Genomic DNA, 10,644 nt, shown 5'->3' with positions numbered 1-10,644 from the left:
AAGTAAATGAATTACCCTCCTTACAGTTAAATTACCACAATCTTTGATCGTAAAAGTAAAAGGATCAAAGTAAACTGGCAAAAGGTTCCAATTCAAGATTCAATTTAAAATGACTTTGTAGTGTACTTTGAAATAAAATCAGAAAAACCTTAACTCTTAATTCTTTCTCACAACATAAACATCTGAAGCACAATATTACAGAGGCGTACATTTTGCATTTCCATACAGATAGAAAATAAGTGAAAACCAAACAACACAATCCAAACATTAGCCACAATTACCTACAGTGGCTTCAGAAAGTATTCACACCCCGAGACTTTTTCTAAATTTTTGTTGTGTTACAGCCTGAATTTAAAATGGATTACATTTAGATTTTGTGTCACTAGCCTATATACAAATTAATAGAAAATGAAAAGCTGAAATGTCGTATTCAACCCCATTGTTATGTCAAGCCTAAATAAGTTCATGAGTAAAAAGTTCCTTAACAAGTCACATAAGTTGAATGGACTCACTCTGTGTGCAATAATAGTGGTTAACATGACTTTTGAACGACGACCTCATCTCTGTACCCCACAAAATACAATTATCTGTAAGGTCCCTCTGTTGAGCAGTGAATTTCAAACACAGATTCAACCACAAAAACCAGGGAGGTTTTCCAATACCTCGTAAAGAAGGGCACCTATTGATAAAACCTGGTTAATAAAATACCTGTATTTATGGTCAAGATGTTTGAAAAGAGTATTTTGATTTTAAATTATATTGTAAATTGGAATGGTAGAGTTGTCTTTCATGGAGTTAGCAGAATTGTATGGGAAGGTCTGCTCAATCCAAGATTAAAACCAATTGATTACAGCATTACCCCAAAAATGGAGGAGGCAGGTGGCAGCGGGAGGAAGTAGGGAACTGGTCTGTCTGCCCAATATAAAGGATCAAAAATGGCAGAGGAATAAAAATATTCTTAAAAGGTATACCAGTTTCATTTGAGGACCAGGATGTTGACAGCTGTGCCATACCGATTGCAAAATGGATTTTTGATGTACCAATTCCATGGTACAGGGTGTATGAGTTGATATATAAAACGAAGCAAGATTCAAGAATTTCAGCAAAAATGATTATATAGAATTCTTGCCACCAACAAAAAGTTGAATATTTGGGGCATTCAATCATCGAAGCTCTGCAGATAATGTTGTGAGGATGCAGAATCAATAGACCATTTATTTTGGTACTTCCCTCAGGTAGCCTGTTTCTGGTCTCAGGTTCAGGAACCTCTGGAAATCCATAGCATTGATCTAAAACTGACCCTAGAAATAGTACTGTTAGGAGATCTGGAGAGACTGGGTCAGTCAATTAATAATATACTAATATTCTTAGTAAAAGTATTTATCTTCAACTTGCAATCTGTGGATTCTATTCAATTAGATAGATTGAAATTGTATATTAAACATCACAGCATAGTTGAAAGACGTTTATGGTGCGTAGAAATCCAAAGAGGGTGGCCAACAGAGATAGGTGGGAGGGGCTAAGGGTTGGGATGTGGAATTGGAGACAAGAGGGAGAGGAGTTGCTGGGCGGGGATAGAATGACTGTCAAAGAAAAAAGTATCAAAAAAATTCAATAAAGTCAAAATAAAACATAACAAAAAGTATATTTGAATGAAATTGAGGGGCAGCGTTTTTACAGCTCATACCGGTTTGCCTGAGGCTGATACCGTGCATGTGTTTGTACACATGCATATACACACACTCGCATTCAAATGCACACGTGTGCACATACATGGACACACACACAGGTAAATAGTGCCATACATGCACTCAAACATATTTAGTTGGCCTTGCTGTTGTGATTTTTGTTGTCCTTCATGTCTTTTGTTTTTCTTTGTCTTTGTCTTTTTCTCTTTTGTTTATTTTTTTGGTTGTTGGTGCATTGGGTGATGGGGGCTTGGGGGGGGGCGGTCTTGGGGGTGGGGTGGGGAATGGAATGATTTCATTTTGGAGGGCTGGTGGCCTGGCGGTTGGGAGCTTGGCCCAGTGGCTGATAGGTCACTGGTTCGGGTCCCCGATTTTGATCTTGTGAGAGATCTGTCGACGTGCCCTTGAGCAGGGCGTTGACCCTGGTTGCTTCTGTGTGTCGCTCTGGACGGGAGTCTGTTAGATGAGTGAATGTGATGTAGATGTTGAGGCGGCTTCACTCCAAGTAGATTGTATGATTTACTATTCCAAAAAATAAAACAATAATACATTCAAGTAAGTGTGTGTGAGCGGCAGCTGGGACACAAAGATGCTGTAGAGGTTGGTGGTTCGGTTGAGCGTGTGAAAGCGCTGGCCTGAGACCTGGTGGTCTGGGGAGAGGAGGGGTTGTCTTCAACATCAGCCCGCTGCAGCTCCAGAGGCCTCAAAGAACCTGAAGACAATGGGAACAGAGATGATGTTGTGGCCAGTTCTGACACCCACTCTCCATTATGAAGGCCTGTACTTTAATCAAGACATGTGCCCACCAAAAGGAGTTGTTCAGACAGCGAAAGAGAGAAAACACCTGGGGACAACTGTGTTTAATATGAATGAAATGTTCAATAAAGCATAAATGTGGAAAATGCATTGAAACCCGAAAAATGAAATTAAGTGATTTCACACATTCAGGTAGAACATAATACATTCATCCATTTCAAAACATTTAGTCAATTTCTTAGCTACTGAATGTGACCCTTCTCAGTGTAAACCCACCTGATAAGCTGATGAAGGACAGGCTCCCATCACATCATCCTAACGGAACACAGACACAATTTTAAGTCATATATAGTTCAGGGTTTCTGTTAGGAAAATGTGGCGCCAGACATTTGACCGGCAGCATTTTAATTTCCCAGACATTTGGAAAATGTACCGGACCCATAGGCATTGTGTGTGTAACCTGATTAGTGCATCTACCCATGGTGCTCAGAATGACAGAAATCACATTTAGTTTATGGTAATTCATCTTAACAGAACATGCAAGTTGAGGATGCAACGATGTGCGGTCCTCCTTACCGAATCCTGTTGCGCACTTTGAAGATGTTACGATAACTGTCCACATGGACTTTTCCTCAGCCAACAAGACGAGCAACGAACTGCAAAATAACTAGCCTTTCAATCCACTACCCCTCATAGTCCAAAAGTTGACCAATTCTAATATTGTATTCCAAACAGACTCTGGGACAGTTGTGGGACAATAAATCCCAAATTCATTCAACCAGTAGGCCTCGGTTACATTAAAAAAAAGTTAAAAAGCAATGTCTGATGCAACTGATCAGAACGTTTAGCTTAAAAATGTTGATAAACTATACTGAACAAAAATATATACGCAACATGTAAAGCGTGTGCCATGTTTCATGAGCTGACATAAAAGACCCCAGAAATGTTTCACACACACAAAAACCTTGTTTCTCTAAAATTTTGGGAACAAATTTGTTTATATCCCTGTTAGTGAGCATTTCTCCTTTGCCAAGACAATTCATTCACCTGACAGGTGTGGCATATCAAGAAGCTGATTAAACAGTAAGATCATTACACAGGTATACCTTGTGCTGGGGACAATATAAGGCCCTTTTAAAAGTGTAGTTTTGTCACACAACACAATGCCACAGATGTCTCAAGTTGAGGGCGTGTGCAATTGGCATGCTGACTGCAGGCATCTTCACCTGCGGGATCGTCTGAGACCAGCCACCTGGACAGCTGATGAAACTGTGGGTTTGCACAATTGAAGAAGTTCTGTACAAACTGTCAGAAACCGTCTCAGGGAAGCTCATCTGCGTGCTCGTCGTCCTCACCAGGGTCTTGACCTGAGTGCAGTTCCTGCGTCGTAACCTACTTCAGTGGGCAAATTCCTACCTTCGATGGCCACTGGCACGCTGGAGAAGTGTGCTCTTCACAGATGAATCCCAGGTTCAACTGCACCAGGCAGATGGCAGATAACGTGTATGGCGTCATTGTGTGGGTGAGCGGTTTGCTGATGTCAACGCTGTGAACAGTGTCCCATGGGGGTGGTGGGGTTATGGTATGGGTAGCAATAAACTACGGACAACGAACACAACTGCATTTTTTCAATGGCAATTTGAATGCACAGAGATACCGTGAACAGATCCTGAGGCCCATCGTCGTGCCATTTATCCGCCACCATCACCTCATGTTTCAGCATGATAATGCATGACCCCATGTCGCAAAGATGAAAATATCCCAGTTATTGGCCTGCAATCTCACCAGACATGTCACCCACTGAGCATGTTTGGGATGTTCTGGATCGACGTGTATGACAGCGTATTCCCGCCAATATCCAGCAACTTCGCACAGCCATTGAAGAGGAGTGGGACAACATTCCACAGGCCGCAATCAACAGCTTGATCAACTCTATGCGAAGGAGATGTGTCGCACTGCATGAGGCAAATGGTGGTCACACCAGATACTGACTGGTTTTCTGATCCATGCCCCAACCTTTTTTTAAGGTATCTGTGGCCAACAGAAGCATATCTGTATTCATATGAAATCCATAGACTAGGGGCTAATGACTATATTTCAACTGACTGATTTCCTTATATGAACTGTAACTCATAAAAATATTAGAAATAGTTGCATGTTGTGTTTATATTCTTGTTCGGTGTATTATTTAATGACATTATAAGGGCAGCAACGCACACAATAATTAAATTAGCAGGAAAATACCACTTTTGAAAGCACACCATTCATGTGAGCGGTTTAATGTGACGGATATCATGTGACCACGATGAAAATATCCTTTCAGAAATTTGAAAGAGGGGAGACCTAATATTCAATAACTAGCATGGGTTGCTAATATGACTAGGATTGTGAGTTTGGCTACTGGAAAATGAAAGAAAGTTTATATAAAATAATTGCCTCCACGGATATGGTCTGATTTTGGCGCCGATTGAGATGGCTGCCGTTTTACGCGTTATCTGCAACTTATTTTGTACATAATGTGAATATCATTAATGTGATGGCGATTATTTTATCAAATCAATTAACTATGCTTAATTAATACGACGGTTAAATTAAGCACGTAACAATTAACTCATTAGCAATCTTGGGGCACCACAGAAAAAAGTTTGTTTAATGAGTTACCGTTTCCCAAAATAAACTCAAGAATATCAGAACATATCGTTATCGTATTAGTCATCCATTAATTATTATTACCTCATATCAGTCTCATTCTGAACGTCGTAATATTGTATAAATCTGCACAAACCTAATTTTATTTATTGTTTTTTCAACAAACAAAATATATCATTCAAAAGCCGTCTATTAACAGCTAACGGAAACCCTGATATAGTTACATACTTTGCGGTTGTATCTCTAAATCGCTCTAATTTATTTTCCCTCTCCTCTGCCTTGTGCTCTTACCAACATCCTCTGTGGTGATCCGGGGTCGTCCCTGTCACCCCTACCGTTCCAATTATCCTGGCTAGGCACAGCATGGACAAGACTCACCACCTCCTCTCCTAGATCCACAATCTGACAGGGAGAGAACGAGAAACCAGTCACACACAAAGGGGGAGATCACGATAAGAGACAAATGACAAGGCATCTTCCAGAGAGAGAGAGATAGGCGAGACATACAGTGTCATTTCCCACCCCAGTCCAGGTTAGTACTGATCTTGCCCTCTGTGTTGTCGTAGAGCTATACAGTACACTGAGCCAGAGTGGGTGTAGCTGCACAGTTTGGCCAGCAGGGGTCTCCACTCGGCAACATATGTCAGACGGTCAAAGTCATCCAGGACTTCTCTCCACAGGGGTCTCCACTGGGTTGACTCCAGCTAAGCTGCACTCGATGACCTGGAATGGTAGGCTGAGGAAGTCACTCCTAAAAGGGGCATGAGAGAAGAAAAGACAAACCATTAGCCAAATAGCTAACAGCTATTAGAGTAACAGCTTTCATCTATTATTTATTACGTATGCAATACAACGAGGAGTGCTGGAATGTATTGTCCAGCTCTTTCTTGGAAACAAAATTATATATTTCAGAGCCCTAACCTCATAACCCTGACTTGTCACCTCATACTTTGTAGACTGTCCCTGGGTTGTTCAATATTGTCTCCAAAGTCGACATTGTGGAGGTCCACCAAGCCAGAGCCCATCACCCCCAGGAGCCTTGCCCTGTTCCAGGTGCTATAGTCCGGGTACTGAGCAGCCGCAATGTCCCCCACCATGAAGATCTCCACTCGCTGGTCCTGGAGCCGTCACACATAGGGCTCAATACTAAAGTTCAACACTATAGAAACATATTGTGTTTCTCTGTGATTGAGAATAAAATAATAGAGTCAGCTCTAGACACCATTCTATTTCAGTGGTTCATTGTAGATGGAATCTAGAAAGTCATGTTCATGAGGGCAGACAACGGAAAACATTTAGCAAAATAAAATATTTAGCAACACACAACATTTAGCAACAGAAAATATTTAGCAACAAAAAAACAAAAATTAGCGCATTTATAGGAAAATACCAAATAGTTCCTCCCTGTTTCAATCCATTTGTCTGTTTGGTGTCTATAGAACACAAGCAAGGTATGACTGACCTGCCAGGTTCCTTTGCTGTAGAAGCGGCTAATCTCGTCAATAAGTGTGTCCAGCCCCAGAATCTGGATCCAGAAGTGGTGGGGGTTCTCTGACGTTAACACATCGTTGACTCATCTGTCTGGAAGCTCAGGTCTGGACAGGACAAGAGAAAGGGAGATATATTTGAGCGAAAATATCAACATGCACACCATTGCATTGTGGTGCAGAGAAAAGGAAAACTCATTCCGTAGTCAATGATTTTTGACAAAATGTTTAGTGTCAATGACAGCGCACCTGTATTAATCTCAGTATTGTACAGCCAATTTCAAATGGGTACAACTTTTCAAAATGCCACATTTTCAGAACTTCTCAACCTACTTTAGAATTTGAAAATCTCTGATAGGGAGCCAGGTGAGACGATTTCATCCTCCTCCATCTCCTCCTCTCGTGCCTCTCTAGCCAGTTGTAACTCCTCTCCTGCTGCCATTAGCCTGGACCAGCCCCTCTTCCTTCACCCTGAAAGATCGTGGAGCCTCCTCTGACTTCAGCTCCTGTGTGGGTTTGATTTCAGTTACCTCTGAACTCTGTAGTAACAGAGTAGGGTCCACACACCCAGATGCTCCTATACATACAGTGGGTTCCTACAGTATTGACACCATTGGTGAATTAGAACAATAATGACTGTATACAATCTAATACTAAGCTACAGCATATTGTAAGCAAAAAAAGGGCATATTATATTATTTTATACTAGTACAATTGCTCAGAAAAAGAGATTGTTTTAAGTATTTTTTATAGGGGTGATTAATGATTGACACCCCTAAAGATTCTTATAAATAAAGTAGTCAAAAATGTCGATTTCATTCCATATTCTTAGTATGTAATGACTACATCAAGCTTCTGACTCTACAAATTTACAGATAATCCTGAATGAATCGTGAATATTGAGAAATTAGAAAGTTATAGAGGGTTGAGATAGCAAATCTGCAAGACTATGTTATAATACTTTTATTGCATCAAATGGTTGTGTTATGCAACAGAATAGAGTATTCTGTTAACTATTGTGTGTGTGTTCTACTGAGGATGGGCCTCTGGGAGATGACACTGACAGAGGAGATGTATGATGCCGTTTGGGTGATCAAACCTAAAGAGCATTCCAGAGCATGAGTTCATGTTTCTGTTCTATATGGTACCAGGGAGAGATGGTTCCAGTTTGGAGTCGGAGGGCCAGACTCTGGTCTATACAATGAAAACTGTTGACACAGCAGATGCTGTCTGCTATGTATTATAGGTATCGTTCATCCAGATCTTAACCTTGTGACTCGTTCTATATATATGTTGCTGGTCATGTAGGTTGAAAGGGGTGAATCTTGGCTATAAAAGACCCTTGTACTTTTGTCTCGGTGCTCTCAACGAATCATCTGAGCGTGAATTGTCGACCAGCCATGACCAGTCATCATTATCGCAGCGCACTCAATCGATTCACTTTATATGTGTGCGTTGTATTGACCTGCTCCCTTGTTAATAAGTGATTAAATATTTAGTTTAAGTATAACTCTGACTTGTGCAATAAGTTTGTCTCTCCTCATTTGATAGTAAAGAAATTAACCACCACAGGGTCAATGATCATACCCCCAAGACATGCTAACCTCTCCTGTTATTGGTAATGATGAGAGGTTAGCATGTCTTGGGGGTATGATCTTTTCAAAATGTCGCTAAACCCACGTGTGTTCTGACTCTGGCCCAACCAATCGGTTTCTGGGACCAATCTGATGGTCTAGAATGTATTTCCATTCTAGAAATCGTAGGGGAGGTACTCAGAACCAGACTCATTAGACTCAGAGCCAGACTCATCGTAGGGGAGGTACTCAGAACCAGACTCATTAGACTCAGAGCCAGACTCATCGTAGGGGAGGTACTCAGAACCAGACTCATCGTAGGGGAGGTACTCAGAACCAGACTCATTAGACTCAGAGCCAGACTCATCGTAGGGGAGGTACTCAGAGCCAGACTCATCGTAGGGGAGGTACTCAGAACCAGACTCATTAGACTCAGAGCCAGACTCATCGTAGGGGAGGTACTCAGAGCCAGACTCATCGTAGGGGAGGTACTCAGAACCAGACTCATCGTAGGGGAGGTACTCAGAACCAGACTCATTAGACTCAGAGCCAGACTCATCGTAGGGGAGGTACTCAGAACCAGACTCATTAGACTCAGAGCCAGACTCATCGTAGGGGAGGTACTCAGAACCAGACTCGTTAGACTCAGAGCCAGACTCATCGTAGGGGAGGTACTCAGAACCAGACTCATTAGACTCAGAGCCAGACTCATCATAGGGGAGGTACTCAGAACCAGACTCATCGTAGGGGAGGTACTCAGAACCAGACTCGTTAGAAGAAACTAACGTCTGTGGCTTAGCGTTTGGCCAGAGCAAGGAGTTTGGGTAGCCAGGCATTTCTATTGGGCACAAAATAATCTTAAAAACAGCCAAGAAACTGCTAAAACACATCTAAACTTTGGACTACTTTATTTATACGAATATTTGGGGTTGTCAATAATTTTGAGTTTCGTTTAAGTTTATTTATTTTATTTTTACAGGGACAGTGCACATTAATCAACGTTTCAGTAAAAGTGCCGGTTTTAGCCAGCCGGCTAATTTTCAACCGCAGTCCCTGGGCAGGTTATTAAAAACAATTACAATACAGACAATCGTTGAGCAGGAGCACACGCAGAGCAACATAGGACAAGCAAGACATAGCATACAGACAGAGTGCCACTCACTGACCGTAGATTGCTTTGTATGTTTCTATTTTTGTTTGGTCAGGGTGTGATTTGGGTCGGCATTCTATGTTTGTATGTCTAGGTTTTTGTATTTCTATGTTTCGGCCGGGTATGGTTCTCAATCAGGACAGCTGTCTTTCGTTGTCTCTGATTGGGAATCATACTTAGGCAGCCTGTTTTCCCACTATGGTTTGTGGGTAGTTGTTTTCTGTTGAGCGTTTGTATCACCTGTCAGAACTGTTTCGGTTATTCCTTTTGTTATTTTATATTTAGTGTTCAGTTTCAAATAAATAATATGAACACGTAGCACGCTGCACCTTGGTCCTCACCTTCTTCCTATGAATGCCGCTACAGAACTACCCACCACCAAAAGTACCAAGCAGCATGGAGAAGAGGACTGGACATGGGAACAGGCGGAAACAGCAGGAGAAGGGAACCGGAGATACGAGGGAACACGGCTGGCAAGGAAGCCCGAGAGGCAGCCCCAATATTTTTTTGGGGGGGAGGCACACGGGGAGTGTGGCACACGGGGAGTGTGGCAGGTTGGAGACCTGAGCCCACTCCCCGTGCTTACCGTGGCGATCATGGGACTGGTCAGGCCCCGGGCTATGGGGGGAAATTGGAGGTGAGCAAAGGAAGCGAAGCCGAGACTGTGAAGGAGATTATGGGGAGATTGGAGGAGAGAGCAATGAGAGCGCTGCTGTGTTGGTGCTTGAGGCACGACATCCACCCGACGGAGCGTATCCGCGATTTGATGTCACCTGAGTCAGCTCTCGATACTCGTCCTGAGGTGCGTGCTAGCCATCTGGTGAAGACTGTGCCAGCCCCACGCACCAGGCCTCCTGTGCACCTCCCTAGCCCTGCACGTCCTGTGCCAGCTCAGAGCTACAGCTTTCCAATATGTGCTCTGAGCCCGGTGCTCTACATTCCAGCTCCCCGCATCTGCCGGGCTAGGGTGAGGATCAGGTCAGGACGGGTTGTGCAGGCCCTTAGTTCGAGACCTCCAGTGCGCCTCCACGGCCTGGTCTATCCTGTGCCTCCTCCAAGGACCGGGCTGTCTCTCCATCTCCTCCCTCCAGGTTCTCCCTCCAGTCCGGCTCTGCAAGAGTCTCCTTCCAGTCCGGAGCGGCCAGAGTCTCCTTCCAGTCCGGAGCGGCCAGAGTCTCCCTTCACTCCGGAGCGGCCAGAGTCGCCCTTCACTCCGGAGCGGCCAGAGTCGCCCTTCACTCCGGAGCGGCCAGAGTCGCCCTTCACTCCGGAGCGGCCAGAGTCGCCCTTCACTCCGGAGCGGCCAGAGTCGCCCTTCACTCCGGAGCGGCCAGAGTCGC

At 43.4% G+C, this 10,644-nt stretch overlaps 1 protein-coding gene across 2 annotated transcripts; it reads right to left on the bottom strand.

Moving 5' to 3' along the window:
- Positions 1-9: 9 nt before the first annotated feature.
- Positions 10-6,501, bottom strand: LOC135523793 (tudor and KH domain-containing protein-like). Of its 2 annotated transcripts, XR_010452871.1 has the most exons (5): positions 6,036-6,501; positions 5,601-5,844; positions 5,385-5,495; positions 2,721-2,759; positions 10-2,400 (listed from the first exon to the last, which is right to left on the bottom strand). XR_010452871.1 is itself a non-coding variant. In XM_064950703.1 (4 exons), exons 1-2 carry the CDS (start codon positions 6,188-6,190, stop codon positions 5,751-5,753), a joined length of 249 nt encoding a protein of 82 aa, XP_064806775.1. In that variant the 5' UTR covers positions 6,191-6,501; the 3' UTR covers positions 10-2,400; positions 2,721-2,759; positions 5,385-5,750. The 2 variants fall into 2 exon arrangements, 1 of the variants encoding a protein (XP_064806775.1); XM_064950703.1 differs by having other exon boundaries at positions 5,385-5,844.
- Positions 6,502-10,644: the final 4,143 nt, after the last annotated feature.

The sequence above is a fragment of the Oncorhynchus masou genome, chromosome 31, assembly GCF_036934945.1.
Source record: "Oncorhynchus masou masou isolate Uvic2021 chromosome 31, UVic_Omas_1.1, whole genome shotgun sequence".
Classification (NCBI taxonomy): domain Eukaryota; kingdom Metazoa; phylum Chordata; class Actinopteri; order Salmoniformes; family Salmonidae; genus Oncorhynchus; species Oncorhynchus masou.
Note: the sequence above shows the minus strand (reverse complement) of the source record. Positions and strands in the feature narration are given on the sequence as shown.

Excerpts from the sequence above, each read along its gene's own strand:
- LOC135523793 (XM_064950703.1), bottom strand. The coding sequence starts at position 6,190 with ATGGTGGGGGACATTGCGGCTGCTCAGTACCCGGACTATAGCACCTGG. Across the intron at positions 5,845-6,035 it reads GACAGTCTACAAAGTATGAG|GAGTGACTTCCTCAGCCTAC; the intron begins GTGACAAGTCAG and ends TGCCCCTTTTAG.